This window comes from Salarias fasciatus, chromosome 20, assembly GCF_902148845.1.
Source record: "Salarias fasciatus chromosome 20, fSalaFa1.1, whole genome shotgun sequence".
In the NCBI taxonomy this organism is placed as follows: Eukaryota; Metazoa; Chordata; class Actinopteri; order Blenniiformes; family Blenniidae; genus Salarias; species Salarias fasciatus.
In genome coordinates this window covers 17,215,093-17,239,334 of record NC_043764.1, presented here as the reverse complement: position 1 = coordinate 17,239,334, position 24,242 = coordinate 17,215,093, and the positions used below count along the sequence as shown (strand labels likewise).

The window sequence follows — 24,242 nt, the reverse complement described above, 5'->3', positions numbered from 1 at the left end:
ATATGTGTTGTCCCAAAAAATAAATACAAAAAACAACTTTTCAGTATTTTATTGTAGCACAATTTGGTCAAAATTTTATATTTTTCATTTCGATCTCCAAGACAGAAAAGAGCAGTTGTATTCTTGCAGGGCCTAAAAAACAGTTTGAAAACCTTCAATTTAGGATGCAGAAGCTGTAGGGTGAAACCGATTTACTCAAAGTCTGCAGGAAGAGAGATGCTTTCACAGCATTTAACTCCCGAAAGGTGGAAAATACCGGAGTGGAAGTACGAGGAGAGCAGCACAAGAAGAAATGAGCATGCTGCGACAGTTTCGATATGTATTTATGACACGCTGCACTTTATCACTGACGCTGCTCTCAGAACGTGAGTCAGCACCAGGTTTGTCCACGGCGACCGTACACAGATATTAAAGCAGATTTTAAAAGGCTACAGTGGTGGTTACAGTGGTAGAGAAGGCAACCGTTCATGCAAGTAATGACCGTGCAAAAACAGCTATTTTTGAAATAGTGAACATGATTAAAGCTCCAAATAGAAAATTGTAAGCGTTTGGATGTGGTGTTAATCTTTCACAAAGCCATCTATTCAACTTCGACACTGCTTCACCCAGCCTACAATTGATCTCAGGAGTCTGGGGAAGTCTGTAGTTTTCTCTGACTTCTTCAGTATCTTATATTGCTGCACTGGTCCATCATTTCAAAAACGTCTTCGCTGAAGTCGTTGTACTTTAAGCTGAAAGAGTAAAATAGGTTGTTAGGTAGAAGCTGTTTTCTTTCTTTCTTTTATTTTGGAGAGTGAAGTAAAGCGAATGGTTCTTACTTCAGCTCCAGCATGTTGGGGCTGTCCTGCATGACTTCCACCAGTGCCGGGACAGAAGCGTCGGTCAGCGAGTTGTTCCGCAGCTCCACACTCTTCAGAGTTTTACTGGTTCTTATTGCAACACACAAGTCTTCGACACAGGCGTCCGTCAAACCCGTCATTTCAACACTGTCATAAAATACCAACATGCAGATTTAGTAACATCACATTTGGATACAGTATATACATTCTTTGTCTTTGAAGGGAAAAGTAGCTGCTTCAGATCTGCTGAAGTCCTTCGTTTCAAAATGTTTTGCACAAGTAATTCAAAATGTTCTCGACTCACTCCAGCTCCTCCAACAGACAGCCTGGATGAGCAAGAGCATCCCACAGAGGCTTCACCCCTGCATCCCCCACGTCGTTCAGTCCAACAGTCAGAGACTTGAGTTGACTTGTCCCACTTTTCAGCACTGAGCCCAGTTCCTTAAAGACCGGCATGGTTAACCCGCATCGTGTCAAGCTGCAACACGAAAAACACACAATGAGAGTGGTGTCAAAATTTAACAAAAAAACTCAGAGAAATGTGATGAATAACATTTATAGCGGGGGTGGGAAAGCTGAAAGCTGCAAGTCTAATCCTGCCTGCAAAAGTAAATTTGCACACTGAGAGAAATTAGACATTGACTGCAATATATTCAACTGACCACAAGGGGTGTACAGAGGTATTGATTACTTGTTTTCTCTCCACACCCCTGAATTGGATGATACACTGCTGTTTATAAAGGTGATTTTACCCAAGTTTTTCCATTGGACAGCTGGGCTGACTGAGGGCTTGGCAGAGCTGCAGCGCCCCCTCCTGTCCCACATCGTTCACCGACAGATCCAGCTCAGACAGACAGCAGTGCTCGGTCATCAAGGCCTCCTTCACGTGAGCGCAGCAGGCACCCGAGATCTCATTATCGAAGACACTGAAGTCAGCAGAGAGCAAACCAACACAAGTGTGAAATGTCTGTCTCTCTGAGCGGTTTGAGAGTTCTGCAGCCTTTACAGCAGGGGTGTCAAACAAATTTTAGTTCAGAGGCCAAATACAGCCCAATGTTAATCTGAGCGGGTCAGACAGGTCAAACAGTGACATAATAACCTTTAAAATGGAATCTTGTGTGTTGTGTTGCAGTCAATAATCCTAAAAAAAAAAAAGTATTTAAAAGAAAAAAAAACCCAAAGTTAACTGTAGATTTTTACAATTTATTTGGTGGTTTGGTGGGCCAGATTGCAGTCAATTTTGGGCCCACAGGCCTTATGTTTGACACCCCTGCTTTACACTCCTAGTCCTTAAATTCACTTTTATTTATGTGTAACACAAACTCACATGCCATGCAGTCACAACTCCTCCATAATAAAACAGACTCACTTGAGACTTTGTAGCTTGCAATGTTGCTGTTTCAGGGATTTGAACAAAGTCTCCATTCCATCGTCACCAATGTGGTTTTGCATCAGATTGATCTTTCTTAGCGGCGACTGATTGGAACACAAAGCTGCCGATAAAGCATTCATGGACGCTGCAGTCAAGGCGCAGTTTTGTACCCTCAAACATAAAAGATGAGGTTAGTTAATTCAGACCTCACAGACAAGAGACACGTAAAGTATGACAGAAAATAAAAAGTGCATACTGGATCTCCTCCAGTTTGGAGTGAGGACTATGCAGAGTTTTGCACAGTTTGCTGAAACCTTCATCACAGAGCTCGTTGAAGGACATTTGCAGCAGACGGAGCTGGGACGTGTCCGAGCTCAGCACAGAGGCCAGATCCTCACAACTCGCCTTTGTCAGTCTGCACCCTTGAAGACTGAAGTGAAGACGAGGGGAGTCAGAGCTGGGATGCAAAAAAACACTTAAATAAAATAATGACTTAATTATTCATACTTAAGGTTGTGCAGTTTGCAGTCTTTCAGCCCGGAGCACAGGATCTTCAACTTCTCATCACCGAGTGAGGAATTAGAGAGGTCGAGCTTCCGGATGACTCCTCTGCTGAGGGCTGAGGCCAGATGTTGAACAGCTGCAGCACCCAGCGAGCTGTCTGCCAATCTGGATGACACAAGGCAGCATTCTTACCCATGATCAACACCGAACACACCAAGATAATTATGTATTTTTTCCAACAATGCCTTCTCAAAAGCTGACTCACTCTATGACTTGTGAAAGACTCATTGCTGGAGCCAGGACCCGTGCAACCTCTTCACTCAAACTCCGAGTACGGTACAGATTTAATGTCTCCATCCCACCCACACATGTAATGACGTAATTCAGAGCCACAGCGTCCTGGAGGCTCAGTTCCCCGTAGCTGATGGCTCGTCGTGTCGAGGTGATAACCTCCTTCACCAAGCTGTCATTTTGAGCTTGATGCAATAGATGGAAATATCGATAATGCTCATCTTTGGAAAATCCTTGCAGCGTGGCCTCTGAGTTGCTTTTTAACCAGTTTCTGAAATCTTCAATCTGATCACGGTTGAACTCCCCCAGTAGGATTTCCAGCGGTCTGCGCTGAAGCGGCTCTGAAAGTCCCGACAAGAAGAACTGTAGAAACGTTGAACCTCTTCTGTCCTGCTCCAGCCTTTTCTCCAGACCATCGTATGTTGACTTGTCCATAAACCAACAGATTGCCAAGATAAAGTCCTGAATGAGTTGAGTGTGGAAGGAGAGGACAGGTCTATCTGATTCCAAAAAAGCATCAACTGAGGCGACAAACTGTTGAAGACCAAAGGAATCCATTTGCTCCGTGGCAGAACCTGAACACTGTCCAAGAGAACAATGAGAGGCCAATCTGCCGAGTGCCAAGACAAGCTCCCTGTTGGACGCCTTGCTCAGTGAGAGTGTGTGGAGCAGGTGGACTAGGATTTCTACAAAGAGCTGAGTCAGTGTTTCTGGAAGATTCGCCCCAGAATCAATCAGAGATTTGTAAACTGAACAAAGCGTCCAACAAAACCTTGGAGAAGTAGAGATGTCATAGAAGCCCACAGTCCGCTCCATATGACCGAGGGCTCTCTTAGCTGTAGCCGGATCGGTGAAGAATCTGTTGAAGTAGCTCTCCCTCTGGGGCTTCAGAAACCCCAACATCTCCACGTGGGTACCACTGAGACACTTCAGAGACTCGGTCGGCCTTGTTGCCACCACAGAGGCGGCTCCTTTCAGCAGTGATCCATGGAGCAGACTGGCCACTAAACAGGACACGGAGGCTTCCTGGCTTGGGTCAGAACACAGGGAGTGGACAGACGGGTCCGGACTGTGTCTGTACTCACTGAGACCATCAAACAGGAGCAGCACGTTTTCGGGTTTCTGCAGCAGCGGCTGGACAGATGCTGGAGTGTGACTGTGGGAGTGCTGGATCAAACTCTCCAAGGAGAAAGCTCCCTGGAGGGAATTCAACTCTCTGAACTGGAAATAGAAAACATGTGAAAAGCTTTGAAGCCGTTTTCCTTTTGCCCAGTCCACAACCATATTCTTCAAAGTGGTGGTTTTGCCAGATCCTTCTGGACCTACGAGGAGGACAGCAGCTCTGTTCTCAGCAGACAGGGCAGTACGGATGGCTTCATCCACTGAGGACCAGTCCTCCTCTGTGCCCTGAGCTCCGGATATGTACTTATTACTGCTGATCACACTGGCAGGCAGCTCTCCGCCAAGAAGAGTCGTTTTCCCCTTTGATTCCAGGAAATGGGACAGCACAGCAGCTTTGTCCATGCTGTTTCTGAGGGTACACAGATTAAAAATACACAGTTAAGAGAGGTAAGGGGGAGAGACGCCTGCAACACACATCTGCAAAACAGTTACCTTGAAATGTAGCGAGCGACAAAGGATCAGAGCAACAGACCAACGAGTTGTAAGGAGTTACGATCAGAAGACCTGGGTGGATTTCGGAGCTTTGAGCAACGTTGCATTGACGTCCCGCGTGTTTTTACTGGCGCCCATCAGGAAGTGGAAAGAATTTTACCCTGAAGTTTGTCTTGCAGGCGACAGAGGGAGCAAAAGTCAAGAGAAAGAGACCCGTCCGTTTGACGGTGTGTAAACTTTCTTCTCTGCGTTTAGCAGCACGGTATTACTGTGATTAGTGCACACACTTCATCAGTAGTGTATTAGGAAGAAATTAAATTATATCTGTGGACAAATCTGAAAGCGCAGAAAAAAAGCTGAGCCAAAGCTTCAGCATTTTTTTTTATTTTACAAATGAATCAAACTTTTTTTTGTTGTTTGTGTTTTTGTTTTTTTTTACTGAAAATGTTCAAAATAAATAGCATTAGAAAAAACAGGAATCACCACTAAAGCCAACACATGGAGTGCTGAGCTGTCATGTTGCTTTATGCAATTTCCTTTTGTGGTTGTTCAGTCATCTGAGGAAGTTGTCTCCTGAAGCATGTCTTTTGGTCTGTCCTTTTGGGGAGCTCCGCTCTGCAGGTGGAGTTAGTGGACATCAGGTTGTAGTTTTTCTCTTTGTCCCCTGCTACTTGGAGGTGCTTTAAATTAGCACTTTAAATGTTGCCACCCTCACAGTTAGTGGGACTGATTATGATTAACCGCTTCAATATTTACAGTTTTCTGGAAGTCATTTTAGTGTAAAACAGACAAATCACATGTCGGATTTTAATGGAAATGCATTCAAAAGATTTCTTTCACTTTTGAAAAATAGCTTCAGTAATGGAGTAATTTGGATTAATTTTAAACGTTACCTGATTCATTTTTTTTCCTTAAGTGATGATCATCCAACTATTACCTGTGAAAGCAACAACTTTAGACTCAGGAGAACTGACTCATGGGGTGCAAAGTTTGTAGACAGAGACCACAAGCAAGCTGGAAGTGGCTCGGTCATCTTTCAATTGATAAGTTGCCGGGCTGATTCCCTGTCCGTCCACAAGTTGACGTGTCTTTGAGAAAGACATTGAACCTCAGCTTGAAGTAAAATCCTTTAGTCTTTTTAAGATATTCACAAATGTATGTTAAAATTCTGAGTGAAAAGTAGAAATTAAGACAAATGGACAAAGATGGAATTCATTCCTACCGTCCACTGAAAAACAGCTGAGTCCCCCCAAACTATCAATCAGGACCTTCCTGAAAACTCATGTCACCTGGTGCCTCTGGCCAAGACACAGAACCCCAAGTCATTCACAGCAGTGTGCCTGCATCTTCCAAGGCCAACATCGTGAGTCCATGAGTGATGAGACTGATCATGAAAAGAATGGCGAGACTCCTTAAGAGTTAAAATGTGCTTTGAAACCAAAGGTTGTGTACCTTTTTCTTTTTACTTGAAAACAATAGATTATGATAATGTGAAGAAAGAATATTCAAGTATTTTAATGTGTGATACAACATATCCTGCTTGAATGGAAAGTGTATTATCTACGAGTTTTTTGACATTTCACACACATAACAGGTCAAATTTATAAAATGATTGTGATGGCACACAGTCATGAATGATTTTGAGGTCTGGAAGAGGCACAGAAAGGTGCATTTTATAATTTTGTTAACACTTTATCCCAGTCAAAAGTGAAGAGTGCTGGAGCTGATCCCAAAAATTTGACTCAGACATTGGAAGAAGTTGAACATACAAATTCTCCACAGAAAGAAGCAGGACGAATCCATGCACATGTTTGTTAAAGTCTCTGGACTCCAGATTTCTATTCTGACCCTGTTCTTGATTGGATTTGTAGATTTTCTTAGGGAAATGTCCAAATATCACTGAACATCTGGACTGACTAACCATAAATAATATTTCTAGAAAACCCTAGATGATTAGAAACAGGTGAGATGGACATTATTGAATGATAGTATACATTTTATTTCATGGTTTATCAACTGGTACATCATGATTTGAATCTTAATATGGACTTTTTAATGTATATTTCAAAAAGATAACCAAGAACAAGAATACAAATGACTTTTTTTTTACCAAACACAGAAAATTAGAATTCATTTTTAACAGATGGGACACACATGTCTTAATGAGTGAGTACAGTGGCTGTACAGTGAAGTCGGTCCTCTGGGTGACTGTGGGGGGCTGCGTTCTCTGATTTAGCTGTATGTTCTGTTGTGGGTCTCCACCGTCTTGATGAAAATCGGACCCGGCCTTTTCTGCAGGGGGATGTTGTCTACGGCGTCTTCTGTAAAGAGGATGATGAAAACATCCTCCAACACACCAACAGGACAGCGCGGCACTCTAATCTTGGAAATGAAGATCTTCACTCCGTTAAATACTTACTTTTGGTGGGCACCATTTGAATGTTGAGAATGGACTCCTGTCCAAGTCTGTCAGCAATAAATCAGAAAATCAGTAAGCATTGGCGTAGTGGTTTAATACTGTGAGTGGTGTCTACTGGCTAAATCAACTCATTTTATTTTAATTTTAGTATTTAATGTGAAAGCAAAAAAATCCATATCTGAAAAAAAACCCCCAAAATATCAAATGTTTACTGCTTGATACGGTTTTCTATCTGTGTGTGAATGGGCTTTTTGGGAACGGCGACTTCAAAGCATTCATTTCATTTTTAAGTTATCACCAGCCACTGAATGCCTGAAGGTGTTTTCTACATTCCAGCCTCAGGGGGAAGTGGTTCAGTGCAACAAGCAGACATGGAGAACTGATGCTCCAACTCTTTGTAAATGATGATACAAAGGGTCTTTGTTAGGGGCCGAGAATATTCCAGTGGCAGGTACACTGTGGACAGTCATCACCAAATCAATATATATAAACAAAAACAAATTACCCCAGCAAAGTTGTGCATAGGATTTCTCTCCTTGTCTCGAAATGAGGTTAACTGTATGTTCACTATTTTTTGACACAATACATCCACACTGTTGATTTAGACTATATCTGCTGGGGTCGAGCTGCACAACTCACCTTTCCTCCTCTCCTTCCAGTAGCTTCCTGTAGGTGGAGATCTCAATATCCAGGGCCAGCTTGACGTTCATGAGCTCCTGGTACTCCCTGACCTGCCGGGCCATGTCCTGCTTGGCCTTCTGCAGAGCCAGCTCCAGCTCCTGAATGCGGACCTTGCCGTCCAGCACAGCCTTTTCCCCGCGTTGCTCCACCTCGTCTATGTTGAACTCGATGCTCGAACGCTGGAAAAAAGTTTATTCTTTTAAAAGTGAATCTGTTCTGTGAACGTCGTGCTCTTTTATTGATGATATTGCTATTGTGGTTTGATTTAGGGTTAAACTGTTCATGTAGCAGCCATCTGGATGAAAAGATGTTTTCAGATCTCTAAATAAGTTTATTTTGCTGCGGACTTCTAACAGGTGGGGCGGTTAATAAATCTTCCCCTCACCTGTGTCTGCACGGTGTCGATCTCATGCTGCAGGCGGTTGATCACACGCTTCAGCTCAGCTATTTCCCTTTTGGTGCTTTTCAGCTCATTGTCATACTGGGTGGCTTCGGCAGTCATCTGGTCAAACTGGTGGCAAACAGGAAGCAAAGATGTGAAAAAAAAAGCAACATGTTTGAAGTGGCTCTGGCTAATTGATCACAATGTTTTTACAGATTTGAGCTTCTGGAAAGCTGTTAAACTTTAGAGACACATCCAAGTGTTTATATTAGACCCCAGGTCATGGATTTAAGTCTTTCACCTTTGTTTTGTGCCAGGCTTCAGCTTCTTCGCGGCTGCGGGCAGCGATGTCCTCATACTGGGCCTTGACATCCTGCACCACCTGGTCCATGTTCAGGTTGCGGGAGTTGTCCATCTGCACCACCACAGAGGTCTCCTTCAGGCTCTCCTGCAGCTCACGCAGCTCCTGTGGAGAGACACCGTGTGCAGGACGATTGAGAAGACAGTCACAGACTTCACGTTCTTCATTTCAGATTTTGAGATGATGAGAATAATTGAATACCGCATTATACAGAGCTGTGAAGAAGGCAAATTCATCTCGGAGACCAGACACCCTGTCAGTCAGATCCATCTTAGACAGATATCCTGCATCCACGTCCTGGAGGCAGTTTTGAGAAAGGAAACCAAAGTCTTTGTCATTTTAGTGATTATTTTGTGGTTTTAGATGAGGGTTGTCCAAGTCAAGTGTACTCCACCTTTTTGATCATGACAAAGTCATTCTCCGCGTCATTCCTCTTGTTTATCTCATGCTCAAATCTGAAACACCCACAAAATACTCAGATTACTTGAGCAGATCCTATCAGGTAGCACATATTTACCTCCTGTTCACAGACTAAACAGTTGGACTGCTCTTACTTTGTCTTGTAGTCTTCCACATGTTTGTGCATGGCGCCGTTCTCCATGTCCAGCCTCTGTTTGTCATTGGTGAGAAAGTCCAGCTGTTTTTGCAGGCTGGCGATGTAGGACTTGAGCATGGGCTCAGTGTCAGAAGAGGGGGTGGTCTGCTCCTGCAACAGCTTCCACTTGGTTTCCAGCATTTTGTTCTGCTGCTCCAGGAATCTAACCTGGAATATAAAGAAGTGTTACTAGAGTTGAAGAGGTATATTTTCCAGAAAAAGCTCATCTGTAAAAAAATATATGGAAGTAGAAATGAAGTTTAGCAAAGTGTGTCTTTACCTTATCAATGAATGAGGCAAATCGGTTGTTCAGGCTCTTCATCTGTTCCTTCTCCTGGGTGCGAACGACTTGAACGTTGGGGTCGATGTCGAGCTTCAGCGGGGTCAGCAGGCTCCTGTTGATGGTGACAGGCCCAATGGTCTGATGAGCTCCAGCCCTGACTTTGGGGATGGAGTAGGACCCCATGGACCTGCTGCTGAACCCTCCAGAGGAGGAGTACGCTCCCGGCCGGCTGCTGCCTGTCTTCCTCAGACTCATGGCGCTGTTGCGTGGAGGTTTCGATGCTGGAGAGGATGGAGAATTCAGGTGCAGGCGAAGCTCGCTTTGTGCATGATTTTTTTAGGTTTGGGCTACTTTATAGGACAGGACTGGGCGTGGCGTGATAGTGAAGCTCTGTGAATGTGGGTGAACCAGTCGGACACATACCACCTGCCCTCCCACCTACCCCAACTCCAAAAGATGCACTCCAGTCATGCGGGTATCTTTTCCTGTTTCACAGTTTCAGGCGTGCAGCTCTTGAATAATGTGACAAACATGTTTTCTGGGAGTGAGCACTAGGTATGTTAAAGAGTAAAAACACAATCCGGCAGGTCAGCAACACTGAAACTGGACTTCAAGCATGTGTGGAATGAATGAATGGGATTTCAGTGTAGTATCAACAAAAAAAAAAAAAAAAAAAACCAGACAGAAAAAGAAACTTATTTTAAACCCCATGAGATAAGATGATAACAAGTATGAGCAGAGTTTTCAATCATTTTATTTGGAAGATTAACATAAGTTCATGAAAAACTATGCAAGAGGTGCCATGTAGCTTTTGCGAATTAGTGAAGCAGTCAGAGAACTATGCATTAATAAACCATTTTACCTTAATTTGAACAGATTCGCATGCTAGTAGAGGGTATGAAGTGCTTTTGGTGGCTGCAGCAGCCTGACACTGATGAAGCTGATTAGAGCTCCACAGTGCTGTGGTGGGCATGAGAGAAGCGGTCCATGATGGATCTCAGATCCTTCTCGAGGGTCTCCAGAACTGTCCTCCCTGACCAGTCTGTCCAGCCCGCTGCTGTCTCTTTGGTGTCCTGGAGAAGCTCCAGCAGGGCTGCTGAAGACAATGGGATTAGGTGAGGGATCTCTGGCTGGGTGTGGAGTGGAGGAGGCTTGAAAGGTGTGATGAGGAGCTTCTGGTCTGTCAGCTTGTTGGAAATGGAAGGGAGGAATGGCAGAATCAAACCTGTTGCAATAGAGATCTTTCTCACTGCTGGTTCATGGATGCTTGGGCCCTCGTCCAGTGATGGGGTTGAGCCCCCTTCAGGCATCAAACACATGAAACTTATGTAAAACATAAAAAAAAATTCTAAAACAGCCAAAGAACTAAATGACATTGGGGGGGGGGGGGGGGGGGGGGGGTCAAAATGACAGAACGTCTACAAAAGGTGAAATTGCTTAAGTGACAATAAAAAAAAAAACAGGTTAGCTAAAGAAGGAAAAACAACAGAAACATTAAAAAAAAAATAGAGGTAAAACTGGTTAAAAAAATAGTTTGAAGAGGGAAACTACAAAAAACTTCCTAAAAAGTTCTAAATTTTAGTTGCTGAACATCATTAACATAACTAAAGATACAACTTGGCAAACCCACATGAATGGTGCTGTGATAAATACTTAAAGGTTAAGCAAGTTTGTATTGTTTACTTGTAAATATTTTAGTTCTAAAATTCAATCAGTAAATTTAAAGTCATTGTATTAAGTGGCATCCCCGGCCACGCATGAAAACAAAAACATTTTACTAGTTTTAGGTAGTTTTGTTTAGTTATTTATCGGATTTCAGTAAACATTAAGATTTGGGGGCTCTTTCTGATTGTCTTTCAAAAATAAATTCTAAGGTCTTATTTTCAAAGTAATTGAAGAGATATATTATTCTGGAGCTTTGTTTTCTTTAAGGAGCACTGGGGTTGTTGCTTCTGGCCTGATGTGTGTCTGGCATTAATGCTGCACCATTAGCAAACATGAATCACAGCTGATTTTTTTTCTGTTGAACTGGTCTGGTATGCTGTTTTCCACGCTGGGCTTGAAAGCAACCATCCAATCATCTCCTCCGTCTTGAAAAAACAAGCACAGAGAAATGTTTCTCACAAAGACAGGTGCTGCTTCAGTGTGCTCTACCTTCACAACATCCAGCCGCATATTGAAGTCAGAATGTTTCTTCGGTTTCCAGGATATTTAAATTGATACTGACTACACCTGATTTCACTGAGGATTTCTCCTTGTTTTCCTCTTGTCAGCTATGAAGATCGCTTCGTTCAACGTGCAGAGGTTTGGTGTGAGGAAAGTCTCGGATCCTGACATCCTGTCCATCCTGGTGAAGGTAAGAAGCCTCCTCTCTGGATCACTGAGGGCCGTGACCTGGCTCCCTTCACAGTGTCGGTGTTTGATTTTCTGAATGTGTTGGCCCTGTCAGTATGTGATTTGTGGAAAGCTGCCAGGCTTTGTACTGAGTGTGAAGATCTAAGTTATCAATCGCCCCGCTGCTGCTGTGTTTCGCAGATTGTCTCTCGATATGATATCATACTCATTCTGGAGGTGGTGGATGTGAGCGGCGCTTCTGTCAAACTCTTCTTGAATGAGCTGAACAGGCAAGTTTGTTTTTCTTTTTCTGATTAAAATGTGTATTTTTAATGTGCTTATTGTGACTCTACTATCCTCCTCAGGGTCAACACATCCCATCACTACACCCTGCAGCTCAGTGCCCGTCTGGGGAGGAACCGATACAAGGAGCAGTTTCTGTTCCTCTTCAGGTAACTTTAAATCTGCTCCCTTGGTTTGCTATGTTGTTGTAGCGACCACAAACGCACACTTCTCTCTTGCAGAGACGATGTGGTTGACTTGATCGACTCCTACCAATATGAAGACAACCTGGCACACAACATGGACGCCTTTGCAAGAGAGCCTTACATCCTCCACTTCAAACCTCGCAACACAGGTTGGTAAAGAAACGGCAGATGTGTGCATCCAAGCGTTTGTTGATTTAAATCTCAGCCAGCGAATGAGGCATCTGTGGCATGTCTGAGCCACGTCTATACGTGGGCGTTTGTTTGTCTTACTGATGTTTTCTAGCTTGTTATTAATAGATGCCGACAGCAGGTTTATCAGCTTCAGTCCGACAGCACCTTTTGTGCGCAGCCACGTAATCATGCAGCTTATCAGAGAGGAATATTTGTGGTCTGCACGGTTGTTTTTCTTCTTCCAGTGCTGAAGGATATAGTGCTGATCCCGGTTCACACCCGACCACAGGACTCGGAGAAAGAGCTGGACGAGCTCTACGAGGTCTTCCTGGCAGTTAAGAACAAATGGAATACTGAAGTAGGTTCAGCTTCTGAACATTTATATATACATATATCGAAAACAAAAATCCCTTTAGAAAATCGAAGGAGTGTTTCTTCTGAAATGTTTTTTTCTGACTTCCTCTAGAATATAATGATCCTGGGGGATTTCAACGCAGACGGTGCGTATGTGACAAACAAGGAAATGAGGGAAATCCGAATTCGCAGCGACAAGAACTTCCACTGGCTGATCGGCGATGACGTGGACACCACTGCAAAAACCACCAACGATCACACCTACGACAGGTGCAAGGGAACGCTATCCAAAGATTTGATCTCTTCTCAGATAAAAGCAACTTCCTCTCTCCGAAAATATGAAGATAAAGTTCATGGAACAGACCGTGAACATTATCTGAGAGGAGAACTCAACTTTGATGCAGGAATGTTGTGAGATGGAATTACAACTTGAGTAAATTATACGTATCACTCAAATACACATGCACGCACACATGCAGACACACGCACACGCAGTTTTGATGGATTGTATATAGTTATGCTCTTTATAAATTTATTCAATAACAATTATGCTTTAAAATTAGTCACAAGCTGAAAAGTAAATTAAAGTATATCTGTTTTTTTCTGCTTCTTTTGGAACAGGTTATACTAAGATTTGCTTGTTTATTTTCCCTTTCAATCTTTAGTTTGCATTTACATATCAAACCCATACTTTTTTTTTTCGTTTTGCATGGGAAATAAAGCAAAAAAAAAAAAAATACTGAAATTGTGCATTTCTCACACAGGATCGTTGTGCACGGAAAAGACATGCTGGCAACTATTGTCCCTCACTCAGCCAAGCCCTTTAATTTTCACAAAGAATTTTCTCTGACAGAAGAAATGGTGAGTCGTCTCTCTACAGCAGGGATTTCTGCACGCTTATGGTTTTTCCACTGTTCTGTCTGTGGGAATATTTGTCATTCAGAGCGTGCTTCAATCCCCAGGCCCTAAGAGTGAGTGATCACTACCCTGTCGAAGTAGAGTTATGCGGCTCTACCCCCTTCTGGATGACAAACAGCAGCCGCACTCGTTCAACACAAGACACCAAAGAAGCAGCAGAGCGCAGAGCTGTCACAGGTGAAGAGCAAAGCTGGAATTTACTCCGACTTGTCACTGACAGACGGGAAGCTTAAGACGTGTCTGTCTCCCCTGGACTAATGAAAATAGACAGTTTTAGATGTGCTTAGATGTAAATTATGGTGGAAAATAAGAGGTTAAAGGTTTACTGTAGGTCTTTTCCAGGTTTGAACACTGTATCTGGTATTTTGGTCCATTCCTCCGTGCAGATCTCCTTTAGAGCAGACGTTTTGCTGCTGTCACCGGGCAACATGGACTTTCTACTCCCTCCACAGATTTTCTATGGCGCTAAGGTCAGGAGACTGACTAGGCCACTCTGGGACTTCATTCATTCTTTCCTCACCACGGATCAGTCGTCCTGTCCCCTTTGCAGAAAATAGCCCCAAAAGCATGATGGTTCTACTAACATCCCAAGCAGGTATGGTGTTCTTGGGATGAAACTCAGCATTCTTCCTCCTCCAGACATGACAGAGTTTGCACCATTCTTCCAGTCCTCTTTTGGATCATCTGGATGCTCTGTGGCAAACCTCGGACAGGCCTGGACATGTGCCGTCTTTAAGTACGGGGCACGTCTGGCACTGCAGGATTTGATTCCCGGGCGGGTAGTGTGTTACTGATGGTTTATTACTTTGGTCCCAGCTTTCTGCAGGTCATTCACCGGGCCCGCCCGTGTAGTTCTGGGATTGGGATCATGTTCTCGTGATCATTTTGACCCCATAGGATGAGATCTTGCGTGGAGCACCAGATGGAGGGAGATTATCAGTGGTCTTATATGTCTTCCATTTTCTAATAATTGCTCCCACAGTGGATTTCTTCACACCAAGCTGCTTGCTTATTATTATTATTGTAGATTCACTCGTCCCAGCCTGGTGCAGCTCTATCATTTTGTGCCCTTTGCCTTAGGGGAGTTTGGAGTCTGACTGTTTGAGGCTGTGGACCGGTGTCTTTTAGACGGATAACCGGTTCAAGCAAGAGGCAACGAGTGGAGGACAGAAGAGCTTCTTGAAGAAGTTACAGGTCTATGAGAACCAGAGGTCTGGCTTGTTAGTAGGTGACCAAATACTTATTTTCCACCATAATTTACAGGTAAATTCTTTAACAGTCCTACAGTGGGATGTCCTGGATGTTTTTCCACATTCTGTCTCTCACAGTTGAAACTACAGACCTCTCTCATCATTTTAAGTAGGCGTGCTTACACAAGCGGTGGCTGGCTAAATACTTTGTTGTATTGCTGTAGGTGCAATATGTCTGGAATGTGGGAGTGTTGTTAAGGTGAATTTCAAAGATTTCACTTATGCAACATTCATTGTTTAAAATGGTTGTGACTGAATGCTGTGAACAACAGAAAAGTCAGGTTTTATGGTCTAACATTTTTTTCTTAGGATTGATGGGTTTTTTTGACACCAGAAACAAAAATGACCTGGCCCCATGAGGAGGACGTTTTGAAGCAGCATCCTACTGATTTACTTCACAGTAACTGATTACAAGAATATCAATGTGTTTTTCGCTCTAAATGTGCTCAAAGTGTAAAACAAATGAGCTGTCTCTTTGTATTTGTTATGAAATATGAATAAAGAAAATAGTTCTATCTATTGGAAACCTTGTCAAAAGTGGTAAAGACTAGAGTACACACAAAATTTAAACGGCCTTCTCAGCAAAAAACAAAGATCCAAAATAAATGTTTTAATATAAATGTTGAATATAGTGTTAACTTGCTGCTAACATTGTGAATTTGTAAAATGAAAGATCACTTAGTTGTAAAAGATGAGTAAAATGAACAGGGTGAACAAAACCAAACTGAAGAATCAAAGATAACAGACTGGAAAAAACTCTTTTAAAAAAATGAAAGCTATACAGTAAAGGGTTAAAGATTAAAATTCCTTCTCCATCCATGCATCCTAATCAGATGAACCACCTGGCTAGTCTCAATGTGGAGGAGTACGAAATCCACTTTGAGTCTCACCCCAATGACTGAACTCGTCACTCATTAATCCTAAGCTTTCTTTAAGCTACTGATCTTAGAGTTTGAACATGCAAACTCCAAACAGAAAGGCCCCAAAGTTCCTCCGTCTATGATCTCAAATGTGGCTGACCTGCACAACAAGAGAGACAAAAGCGGAAAAACCTCTGGATTTTCAGACATCAATAAACCTCAGGCACGTGCTTTTGGGCTGAGAAACCAGAGAGCATGCAGAGTTCCCACAGAAATGCATCTCAGCCCAAATTCGAATCAGAATCTTTGTGGGCAACCACGTCACCACTGTACAGCTCCTTGTATTCACAGTAAATACTCAACATGTAAAACATGCAAAATGCTGCAAATCTTAATGAGATGTTCCTCCTGAGAGCTGCATGTTGGAAATGTCAACCAAATGAACACATACGTATCTTTGTGCTTGCAGAGCGGTTGGAGGAGGATGTGTTGAAGCTGCAGAGAGAAAACCTGCTGCTGGAGAAAGAGAAGCTGCAGCTCCAGATCACCTTACTGAAACATCGCCTTGACACCCTCAAAGTGGAAGCATGATCAATGAGACATTTCAATGTGTGGAAAAATATTAAATGCAAAATGTTTACACTTGGCTGAGTGATTTCACATGAGGGAGCTGCTGACAAGGATTGTGCCTGAATGTGAGATTCAGGGTTTGTTTAACCCACAGCTCAGTAAAAAGTGGGTCAAGTATAAAGAGCTGGAATTCACTCAAAGGCATGATTTAGAAAAAAATTCGACATTCACAGCCTTGAAAAATGTTACGCATACAACCAAACATCAGAGGTGACAGCAGGTATTTTCTTTTTTAGAGCAGAAATGTGAGTTTCAAAACAAGGACAAGCAAAGAGGAAGTGCTGTGACGTAAGTTGCATTCACGTACCAAGATAAGCTGGGACACGCGGCGATCAGCAGTGTTTATATTAAAGTAACGTGTCAGCGGTGACGATCAACATCAAAAACTATACGTGTGCTACAAAATAAAGTAATATTTGTGATTTAAACCCCAAAAAAATGGTTGCATGTTGATTACATGAGGACACTGAACGTGCCCTGGCCCCTGTCTTGTGACTGAGTCCTCAGTTTTACCACGTTATCGTAGCACTGTGAAGCAGCCTCCCGCTGATCACGTGACCCGTGGAGCTCCTAACACCAAAACAAACCTTGGGTCGCAGCAGTCCCGTCAACAACCGAGCACGAAGGGGAGTCATCCAAGCGATTCTCACCACCTCCGCCGAACTACCCGTCTGGAACCCGTCCAGAACCTGTCCGGAAGACAGGCCGCCTCAATGCATCACAGAGGAGCGAGAACCCCGCGGCGATCATGGACGTGCACGACCTGTTCAACAGCTGCAGAAAGGGCGATGTTGGTAGAGTCAGGTAGTGCTAACTTCCCGTCTTCTCGATGCTTAAATCTGTCCTCGTTTTATGTTTGCACTTTGCCAGGACATCCTTCAAATGTTGTGGTCTGCAGTGTTGCAGTGAAGTGTAAAAGTCTGAGGAATGATTTTGCAGATTGGGAAACAGCACTGCTATCATTAGGTCTGATGAGGCAGCTTGTAACCTTAGAAAGGTTTCCAGATGATCTGATGGTGATCAGGACACAACTGAGATCCTCTCAGGTCAGAAGAGTAAACACGACAAGTTCCAGTCCAACATCTACACACTCAATAATCATGACACTGCTAGATTTTCATTAAAACACTCAGGTCTCTCCTCCCTTACAACAAAGGACAAGATTCCTTTTGTCAGTTTGATTTTCTGTTAGATTGACATAATCAGATTCCAATAAACGGGTCATTTTATCGCTTTTTATTTTTGGGTAAAAACGTAAAAAAAAAAAAAAAAAGAATTCTACTCGTTTTCTTGCTGTTCCGTCCTGACTGACACAACGGATTTTCCTCTCAGTATTTCCTGTTTGACAGCCCCTCCCTCGTCAAAGTAAAGGTGTTCTTCACACAGCGGCACATGCCTGACTGCTGCTCCAGTCTCCTGACAGGACTGTGAATATCTCATAAAAGTTGTATTAGTGTTGCACAAAGAAGCTCACTCTGTGCTTCACTGCTCTTTGGTCTCGATTGTTAGACGCTGAACTGCATTTTTTCCAACTCCCGACTTCATGGAAGTAGTTAAAAATGACCAGCAGGGGTCGCCCTGTGTTGATCTCCTCATCACTCCGAATTTACACACTTGATGTCTTAAATAATCAATAGAAATGTTGATATGCTGGAAAAAAAGCGGGCTATTGTGATGTTGTTTTCATGTTTTACCATGTGAATATCATTAAACCAGCACAACGCTTCAAACGGAACATATAGTAGTAATTCTCATTTGGTCAATTTTTCTTAAAATTTTTAAAAACTGTTGGTACGTCTTCAGTGTGCAGCTTATGGGATGAATGAAATGGTTATGATTTAGTAACCCTGTTTTAAATCCTGAAGTGACAAATTGCTGCAGTATTGCAAATATCAGTTCTGTGCATTCACTAATCTCCTGATCTTTGACTGTCTGATTCTTTACCTTGACCGTGACTGTGACTGTATATATTCCGGCTGTAATCTTCTCTCTTTGCTCTTCCCTCTTCAAGATACCTTGTTGAACAGAGAGATGTGGACCTCAATGTAAGAGATAAATGGGACAGCACCCCGTTGTGAGTACAGTGCAGTGTTTTGGTCTAATTCTCTTTAGTAACCTTGCTTTAATATGATAACCAGCTGAAAGGTGAACACTCTATGCTTCAGGTATTATGCCTGTCTCTGTGGTCATGAGGAGTTGGTCCAGTACATGTTGGCGAGTGGTAAGCCTCAACTACATTCATTTAAAAAGAAAAATGCTGATTTGATGGAAGAATGACACTTTATTTCATGTCGATATCTTCTTGAGATTTTCCACTGCTTCTAATAAATACTTTGATTTAATATGCCTTCAGGTGCCAAGTGTGAAGCCAACACGTTTGATGGTGAGAGGTGTTTGTACGGCTCCCTGAGTGACTCCATTCGACGTCTGCTCAAAGAATACAAGTGTGTCAGCGTGAGAGCCATGCAGCGGGATGACTTTAACTACTTCCTGCACCTGTAAGGCTCAGGCTCCTCATCTGATGTAGTTTAACTCCTTCAAAGTACCTGCTTCCATGTCCTCCATGTTTTGTTTTTGTTTTTTTTCTCCCCTCAGATTATTAGAGCAGGGTCAGCACAGTGACGTTAAGTTCCTGGTTCACGGACAAACATTTCTGGCCCATCGGTGTATTCTCAGCGCACGGTCAGAGTACTTCACTGAGATGTTTGAGTCCAAATGGAGAGGGAAGCACCTGATCACTCTCAAACACCCTCTGGTGAGCATCCATGTTGTTTGGATTGTTAACATTGTATTACCTTATGTTATTACTGTGTCACATTGGGCAGTAGATTGCTGCCATATAGTGTTGTTTTTTTTTTTTCAGTTTTAATCAGTTTGGATGAAACATGTTTTCATTTCAGATCAACTCTGCAGCCTTTGGAGCCATTCTGCAATATATCTATACAGGTGAGTGTACATGACAGCAGACAATATATGGCAAATTTGGATATCCGGAATTTTCATTAAAGATATCTATAATCTAATTTTGACTATCCGAAAGGGCTGATAGAGATATCTATGAAATGAAAATTCCGGATATTCAAAATTCATTACGCCTAGTCAGAATGGAGTTGTGGATATCCGCAGTCTTAGTTCCGGATAGTGCAATCTAGGCATTAAATGTTAAAACGGCTTGCCATACGAGAGCAACTCACCGCGGCTACCTGGCCCACCTCTCTGTTTCATACAGGCAGGGGATTGGACCCGAGCCCACTCGTCATCAATGATAACACGCTTCATTTGCATAAATAAACACCCCCCACACACAAACATGGAGAACCATAGGGTTGTCCGAGTTGGAGGCAGACTTATAACTCCGCCCCACGGCTATGCGTCTAGCTCCGTCTACCTCTGGCTTTGCCATCGTGAACGTACCTAATGTCTGACCCTGCGCGCTTGTAGTTTTATTGCTCTGCAATAAATATGGAAGTTTTGTTTATGTTGGAGTTATACTGGAAGGTTTGAGTGGTGAACCTTTGATTTAGAAGTCATCAAGCTGCTTAGAATATGTGCTATGATGACTTTATATATCATTAAGACACATAAGAAAAAGAGAAGAAATCAGGCTTTAACTAAATATATTTACTTCTAGTGACTAATCTCTCCACAGGAGAGGCTATAAAAAGAAGAGTTAAAATAATGCCTATAAATAACTGTTAAATAATGGTTTCAAATCTCTTTTCCTCTGAATTCTTGTGACAGGACGAATGGATATTGATATAAGTCTCGTGGAGGACAGCAGGCGCCTTGCGAAGCAGTGTAAAATGGCTGATCTCATAGAAGACCTGGAGAATAAATGCAAGCAGGTGTATGAATATGGTAAGAGTGTACTCTCTTCTCACATTTAATCGCCGTTCCGTGTTTGGATCACAAGTGCAGATAAACACAGTATGTCCAACAGCTTTGACTGTTTTCTGCTATGTGGCTGCTGCTTTTTTTGTACTGACTATTTGTGAAATGAGCGAACTGTTGTGTCTTTGTTTCTCTCTTCCCGATGATGAAGTGTCGAACAAGCCGGGGATCTGTGTGAAAGTGCTGAGCTTGGAGCCGAACAGCGGTCAGCTGCAGGAGGACATGGCCCAGTTAGCAGACTGTGCGCTTCCTATTGAACTGAGAGTAAGAACCTCAACTCTCTCATCGTCAGTGGCGGAGGGTCAGACTACACATCCTCTCGTTCTTATTCCTCTAAATCCCTGATTTTCCCCTCCCTGAAGCTCTGTGCCCACACCACGGTGTGATATTAACCCCCTCGTGTTGATTCTCGTCAGGTTGGGTTTGGTGAGCTCCCCTTCAACCGAGTCGATCGCTTCCCAACGTATCCCGACATCTGCTTCAGAGTGGATGGATCCGACTTCCTGTGTCATAAGGTAACAAGAGGAAAGCTTCCCCCACCGTCCTCCGTCACATTGCCCAGCATTCAAAGTGTGTGTGTGTGTGTGCGTGTGTGTGTTTCCAGGCATTTTTCTGCGGACGCAGTGATTACTTTAAAGCCCTACTGGAGGACCACTTCAGCGAGGGCCAGCAGCTGCAGTCGCAGCCCAGCACCCCAGTGATCACTTTGCACAACATCTCCCATGAAATCTTCACCCACGTCATGTATTACATCTACACTGACTACACGGAGGTTCGTGCACAGTTCGGGTCTGAAATGTGATTTGGGGGATGCAGGCCTTTAAGTCTTTGAAAGCTCATATATAAATGGTCGTTTACAATTGGATTTCAAACCACTCGTAGTTGATTAACTTTTTTTTTTACTCCTGATTTAAGACGACAAATATTCAGACATGCATTTTTTTAAAGTATGCATATTAAAAGTTAATTTTTGAAAAGTTTATCATTTGAAAATACTAAAAAAAACAATTAGAGCTTGTTTATGATCTATTCAGCATTTACAGTCTGACTCTTGACACCTTGCTATACTTGTTAGGGTGTTCCCTGCACATCTTTGACCTCTGACCTGTGTTTTGCAGCTCACAGCCGACAGTGTGTTGGACGTGCTGTGTATGGCCGACATGTACCTGCTGCCGGGGCTCAAGCGCCTGTGCGGGAAGACGCTGGCTAACACCATCTGTGAGGACAACGTGCTGCGCTTGTGGAGGATGGCTAAGCTCTTCTGCCTGTCTCGGCTGGAGGATCAGTGCACGGAGTTCATGGCCAAGATCATCGAACTGGTGTGTGTGTGTGTATGTTTGTGTGTGTGAGAGACTTGCAATCAGGCATCTAGAACCTGAAAAATTACAACAAAAAAATGTTTTTCCATATCATTTAAATCAGTGGCTCCCAACCTTTTTTGCCAAATTTCTACATAGGCAACCCCACTTGTATATATATCCAATTTACAAAAGACAATTTCATGAAAACTGCCTGAATATTGTAGGAAAATGAAAGTGATGGTTTTGAAGATTTAAGTTTTTACTGTGGGCCTGCCAACGGTTAAAGGGTTTAATAATTGACCTAAAGGACGTGATTCCTCTCCCAGCATTGTGCTTTATCACTTGAAGTTTCCTATGGGAAGCTATGTGCGAGGTGTGGAGTCCAGTTTTTGGAGTTTGTGACAAATGCTCTCCCTCAGGGTGAACTCACGCCTGTCGCCCTCTCCTCTCGCAGCTGGTGGAGCAGCCCGAGTTCGCCGAGATGGTCAAAGAGGACGCGGCGTCGCTGGAGGAGCGGCAGGAGACGGACTCCGTCCCCCTGGTAGACGACATCCGGTACCACATCACCAGCAACGTGCAGACGTTCAGCGCCATCGAGGAGGCCAATCAGAAGCTGGAGGCCCTGGAAGAGCTGCTGTCCAGCGTTAATATTGACTGCTGAGGGGTCTGCAGGTTTGGAGTTCACTGCTTCCAGGGGGGGGGGATTGCAAACTGACGTGGTAAAAAAAAAAAAAAAAAAAAAAATCTATAGCAGACGAAGAGGAAAACATTTGGTGTGTTATTTTTATTTTATTTTTTGCACAGAATATTTGTGTGAAGAATGCTTGTTCTGGTGTTGGCATGTTTTTGAAAGCTTTCCCTTTCAAATTTCAGGTTTCTTCAAATGGGACAGAGATGTGTTGAACGTGGTTGCATGAATCTGAAAAAAGTTGTACAATTCACTGTGTGCATTTCCAATTAATTTATTTAGAAGTCCCCCTCTCGACTTTAGATCAGCTGATTGTTTACCTCTGTAAAAGTGAAGCTCAGCCCCAACAAAGTTGATAAATAGTTCACATGAAATTGTATTTTTATTTTGATTTTAGTCGACCCAAGTCATGATGTAGGACTTATTTTGTATCTGCTAAAACATAGTTTTATCATGTGTTTCATATATGGCAGCACTTAAGACTGATTGGTCTCTGCAGCTTTTCGGCAGCACTGGGCTGCACCAGGCTGATGTGCAGTAGCTGTCCTCACTGTTACTGTGATGTCCCTCCAGAGCCAATGCTCTACGGCAGCCCGCTAACCAACCATGCTCTTTGTCTCACTCTGAATACACGAATCTCAGTTTGCAGTTAATCTTTCCTGCCTCGTGTCTGTTATAAAGATATAGGTGATGTTTTCGCCCTGCTGCTGGGATGGATGATCTTTTGCTCTTAGTTTTACCCATTAAAGGTGGTATTGTAACCTTCAGTTGTGTTTTCTTGAACACTGATCGTGTTGTGATTTGAATGTGTTTTACATTTATCTTCACTGTTATCGTGGAGACTCAAGTTAGTTGTGGTTACCTCCAGCACAGAGGGGGATAGATAAGTGCAGTTAATGAAAACACCTGAAGATGGCGCCATTTTTCAGTTTTTCACCCTCTCTTTATCTATGGGTTTTCTTACACCACATAATGGTTGTTTTGCAGACCCTTTCACGTGTGGGAAAACAAATAAATCCTTAATCCAGCCCTCCGAACTCATGGGAACTGTTTTCCTGAATGGATCAGTCTGACAGTTGTCCGTTTCTCGCATCACTTATTCATCGCGAGTTCACAATGGCGAGGCGGAGGGCGGCGAAGAAGTGAGGCGCTGAGACGTGTTAGCCGAGATTTAGATGTCTGTATACGTTTGTCAGGGTTTTGGCCCTGCGGTTTGTAAGCGTCGTCCCGGTGGGCTCCGTCAAGCCAGAGTGTCCCGGGGTAGAGGACAAAGCTGCGCCGCCTTAATGGAGCCCCGAGGTTCAAACCCCAATGAGGAAAGGCTGTGGACACAGTAAAGTGCAGTTCAGCCCAAAACACTAAGGCCATCCTTCAGGGAACAAAACCCCTGGCTTCCCGCCCAGCGTCCTGAAAGCTTACATGCCGAAGAAAGACGAGCGTAAACAATACAATTAGTTATTACCCCAACAAGCTTCTTTTACCAGCGTTTTATAGCGGTTGCCAAGCAGCTCAGCGTGGTTTTAGTCTTGGGTGGGAAAGTCCAGTTTATTATGTGGTAGCTCCAGACAAATGGATATTATATTTCTCAGCATTTTAGCCACTTTCCTTGGAGACTCTTTACAGGCTCCTCGATTTCCATTCCACACCTCCGCAGGCAGAACGGCAGAGCGAAGGCCTGAAAACTCTGACCGAGGATGGAGTTTCACAGCTAGACGTTCTTGTTAAATCCACTTTAAGCAGATGTCAAGGTGTCTCAAGGCGAGACCTTCCTTGTTTTCGAGGATGAGGCCTTATTTTTTCAAAACTCAGATGATTTGATTTGATGGATGTTAAACTAGTCAAATGTTTTTGTGTTCCACCAACATTTTAACCCACAATTCAAATCAACATTTACTTTTCAAACTCACTGCAACATGCTGTCTGGTTGAATATTCATATTCTATATTCTGTTTTTCCGTTTTTTATTTTGTCCAGGCCATGAATCATATGTCATGTGTCAAGTTGAGTCCTCCTAAA

General features: G+C 43.2%; 4 protein-coding genes across 5 annotated transcripts; 2 read left to right on the top strand and 2 right to left on the bottom strand.

Moving 5' to 3' along the window:
* Positions 1-51: 51 nt before the first annotated feature.
* On the bottom strand, positions 52-4,807 carry LOC115407871 (NACHT, LRR and PYD domains-containing protein 14). Its single transcript, XM_030118421.1, has 9 exons — positions 4,621-4,807; positions 2,981-4,537; positions 2,719-2,880; positions 2,468-2,641; positions 2,209-2,382; positions 1,592-1,765; positions 1,144-1,317; positions 819-986; positions 52-731 (listed from the first exon to the last, which is right to left on the bottom strand). Exons 2-9 carry the CDS (start codon positions 4,528-4,530, stop codon positions 662-664), a joined length of 2,646 nt encoding a protein of 881 aa, XP_029974281.1. The 5' UTR covers positions 4,531-4,537; positions 4,621-4,807; the 3' UTR covers positions 52-661.
* A 1,791-nt stretch (positions 4,808-6,598) lies between these two features.
* Positions 6,599-9,662, bottom strand: LOC115407872 (intermediate filament protein ON3-like). 2 transcript variants are annotated; one of them, XM_030118422.1, is made up of 9 exons: positions 9,339-9,662; positions 9,018-9,226; positions 8,858-8,918; positions 8,665-8,760; positions 8,404-8,568; positions 8,106-8,231; positions 7,679-7,899; positions 7,040-7,086; positions 6,599-6,941 (listed from the first exon to the last, which is right to left on the bottom strand). In XM_030118422.1, the coding sequence occupies exons 1-9, from the start codon at positions 9,594-9,596 to the stop codon at positions 6,853-6,855; spliced, it is 1,272 nt and encodes a 423-aa protein (XP_029974282.1). In that variant the 5' UTR covers positions 9,597-9,662; the 3' UTR covers positions 6,599-6,852. The 2 variants fall into 2 exon arrangements, with proteins under 2 accessions (XP_029974282.1, XP_029974283.1); XM_030118423.1 differs by having other exon boundaries at positions 6,599-6,938.
* A 1,787-nt stretch (positions 9,663-11,449) lies between these two features.
* Positions 11,450-16,328, top strand: LOC115407875 (deoxyribonuclease-1-like). Its single transcript, XM_030118425.1, has 10 exons — positions 11,450-11,522; positions 11,615-11,697; positions 11,877-11,965; positions 12,041-12,127; positions 12,200-12,312; positions 12,580-12,692; positions 12,801-12,958; positions 13,453-13,549; positions 13,651-13,783; positions 16,186-16,328. Exons 2-10 carry the CDS (start codon positions 11,617-11,619, stop codon positions 16,305-16,307), a joined length of 993 nt encoding a protein of 330 aa, XP_029974285.1. The 5' UTR covers positions 11,450-11,522; positions 11,615-11,616; the 3' UTR covers positions 16,308-16,328.
* Positions 16,329-16,909: 581 nt separating this feature from the next.
* abtb1 (ankyrin repeat and BTB (POZ) domain containing 1) lies at positions 16,910-22,993 on the top strand. Its single transcript, XM_030119578.1, has 12 exons — positions 16,910-17,150; positions 18,358-18,420; positions 18,512-18,567; positions 18,700-18,844; positions 18,942-19,101; positions 19,247-19,292; positions 20,088-20,204; positions 20,389-20,501; positions 20,654-20,752; positions 20,842-21,009; positions 21,356-21,556; positions 21,993-22,993. The coding sequence occupies exons 1-12, from the start codon at positions 17,095-17,097 to the stop codon at positions 22,197-22,199; spliced, it is 1,431 nt and encodes a 476-aa protein (XP_029975438.1). The 5' UTR covers positions 16,910-17,094; the 3' UTR covers positions 22,200-22,993.
* Positions 22,994-24,242: the final 1,249 nt, after the last annotated feature.